Below are 2,648 nucleotides of genomic sequence, written 5' to 3'. Positions count from 1 at the left end.
GGCCAGGCCGTGGGCGAGGCTGTAGCCCGGTGGCGCCGACGTGTACCGCGATAGCCGCTGGGCGTATGCGAGCAGCGTGTCGTACCGCAGCGGATCTGCAGTCGTTGGCGATTGCGGATGGCGGCGACGGCGGCGACGGCGGCGGCAGCAGCAGCAGCAGCAGCAGCAGCAGCAGCAGCAGCAGCAGCAGCAGCAGCAGCAGCAGCAGGATCGTGGTGCAAAGAGAGTCAGATCGAGGACGTTGCGCAACGCGCGCGGACGTGTCGGCCGTTGCAGCTGGCGAAACCGCATCGTCGCCGCCGCCTAGTACAGACTTACGCTTCTCTGCCCTGTCGATGGCCTGGACCTCGTCCCTGGCCAGCCTTACGATATCGTCGAGCTCCTGCCCCATGCTGTCGAGCGCGAGGATGGCTCTTCGCGTGCTGCGGTCGCGCTGCTTGGCCTTGCGCTTGAGCGTGTCGATCCTCTTTTGATTGATGGCGTGGCGCCGGGCGAGCTTGAGCCGCTGGGCGAGGAGCGCATCGACGTCTTGCAGGGCGTCGAGGATCTGCGCCGTGGATGAGGGTGCCCATCGCCGTCCGGCGTGGTCGTCGGTCACGGCGGGCAGCGGCTTGCCCGGCTGCTCGATCGAGGCAAAGAGCGATTTGGAGAGCGAGGCATAGGCGTCCAGCGTCGATAGCAGCAGTGCGCTGGTGGACGCGTGTGGTTGGTCGTCCGGCGCCATCGTGGCGGTTGTGGCAGGAAGAACGCGGGTCGCGGATCGAGGGTGTCGAAGGATGGCGGAGGGACAAGGAGGTGACGAGGAGGGAGGGCAAGGAAGGAAGGAAGGAGGCAGCGGCGGCTGAGCAGGTGACGGTGGGTGGGTGGGTGGTCCCTGCACGCCGCGCCGCCCTTTTTTCTTCCTCGCCCGCCTCGCCTCGACTGGCCGAGCTGGCTGGCCTCTCAACCGCCACCACCACCACCACCACCACCACCACCACCACCGCCAACCTCGCCGCCCGCCATGTCGTCCCTCCGCGGCGCGTCTCTCTACTCTGGCATCTTTGGCGACGAAGAGGGCGAGGCGGCCAAGGACAATGACGCCGCCGCCGCAACAACAACCACGACGGCCGACTCTTCGACCCCCGCTGCCGACGCAGCCTCGACCAAGTCGGAGCAAAACAAATCTACAGGTACACCATCATACTGCTGTGGATGAGCTGTCCGCTGCTGCTCGACTTCGTCCTCGCTCACAGAGTAGGGGGCAGCAGAACAGGACCACCAAGCAACACGCCGCACACGGCGCATCGAGCCCTTCCAAAGGCCTTGCTCACACTCCGATCCCATCCTCTTTTCCTTGTGCCTTTCCCCAACCTGGCCGGAACCGCAACCCGTAACCTTCCTTGCCACTGCACCGCCATGGTCCGGCTGCTGCTGCACAGGCTCAGCGCCAGCCTGGTCCGCCGCGCTGAGGTTCGCCCCCCGCAAGAGCGCAGCAGCCAGCAACAAGGCCAAGCCCAGGCCCAGCGCCGCCCTCCTCGCCTCGTTTGCTCCGCCGCTTCCAGCCGATGCGCCCGGCACAGGCAGTACGGGCGGAGTCTCGCAGGTCGGTGCGGCCAAGGCACCCGCCGCCTCGTCTGCTGCTGGCAGCCACCCTTCGCCCTCAAGCCAGCCTCCCGCCGCCATGGCCGCTGCCTCGCATGCTGCGACAGGCGAGGCATCTGCACCGCGCCCATCTCACGAGATTGGCCTTAGGGCCAACCCGAGCATCGCATCGATCCAGACGACCGCTATCCGGCTGCCCGGTGCCGCCTCCGAAGCGGCGGCTGCACTGCCTGCCGCGACGCCGGTCCACGCCCCTCCGCCCACGACCTTGCCGCCCGAAGTGCTGGAACGGGACCGCCAGCTTGCCAGAGCCGCAGCAGAAGCGCGGGGAGACAGGCCGGTCCAACGACGAGGCGGACCCAGCGCAGACGCAGACGACGACCGATGGGATGAAGAGGGCGGATGGGAGGGCGAGGACGACGAAGACGTCAACGGCTTCCTCGCCTCGTCTGCAGGCAAGAAGGCCAGCAAGAAGAAGGTGAGCAGTCACGGCTGAGGCGCCCGATGTGCAGCGTTCTGCCCCTGTGCTGACGATGAGATGCCCGCGCTGGGACCTCGACCGCAAACAGAAGAACAAGCGGAAGCGCGGCGTCAGCCCACCGACCGGCCCCAACATGGACCACGACTACGACCCACGCGTGCCCAACGACTACATCGCCTATCGCGAGCTCGTTGCGAAACGGCGGCAGGCCGAGCTGACGGCGATCAGGGAAGAGCAGCGGCGGCACCGAGACGACAAGTGCGACGATGGCCAGTCCGCGGGCCGGCGATCTGGGTTCGGATCGAGAGCGAGGGACGAATGGTCCGACGAAGAGGGTCCGTGGGGCCAGGACGACGACGATGATGCCAAGGCAGAGGAGCGACGGAGGAAGCTGAGCCGCTTCGCACCGCCCCCTTCATACGGGCAAAGAGCCGAGAGCAGCTCGCAGCCACCGTCATACTCAGCGCACACGGAACGACCGCTGGCTGAGGGAGGGGCACCTGCAGCAAGACCACCACCGCCTCCACCGCCAGCCGCACCGACGACCTCATTTGCATCCTCCGGCGCGCCCCGGCCTCGACCG

At 67.4% G+C, this 2,648-nt stretch overlaps 2 protein-coding genes across 2 annotated transcripts in view; one reads left to right on the top strand and one right to left on the bottom strand.

Moving 5' to 3' along the window:
* The window catches only part of PFL1_01399 (uncharacterized protein), a gene marked incomplete at both ends in the record, with an annotated part of 1,145 nt that extends 421 nt beyond the window's left edge, over positions 1–724 (bottom strand). Inside the window, 2 exons of the mRNA XM_007878901.1 lie at positions 1–19; positions 319–724. The exon at positions 1–19 is cut by the window's left edge and continues 421 nt beyond it. Of these exons, the coding sequence (XP_007877092.1) occupies positions 1–19; positions 319–724 (425 nt within the window). The remainder of the gene's footprint in view (positions 20–318) is intronic.
* Positions 725–1,003: 279 nt separating this feature from the next.
* PFL1_01398 (uncharacterized protein) lies at positions 1,004–2,460 on the top strand (the record flags this gene model as incomplete). The annotated part of the gene is made up of 4 exons (XM_007878900.1): positions 1,004–1,172; positions 1,422–2,062; positions 2,154–2,338; positions 2,436–2,460. The coding sequence occupies 4 exons, from the start codon at positions 1,004–1,006 to the stop codon at positions 2,458–2,460; spliced, it is 1,020 nt and encodes a 339-aa protein (XP_007877091.1).
* Positions 2,461–2,648: the final 188 nt, after the last annotated feature.

This window comes from Pseudozyma flocculosa, assembly GCF_000417875.1.
Source record: "Pseudozyma flocculosa PF-1 unplaced genomic scaffold scaffold00003, whole genome shotgun sequence".
In the NCBI taxonomy this organism is placed as follows: domain Eukaryota; kingdom Fungi; phylum Basidiomycota; class Ustilaginomycetes; order Ustilaginales; family Ustilaginaceae; genus Pseudozyma; species Pseudozyma flocculosa.
The sequence above is the reverse complement of the archived record's forward strand: the minus strand, read 5'-3'. Positions and strand labels throughout refer to the sequence as shown.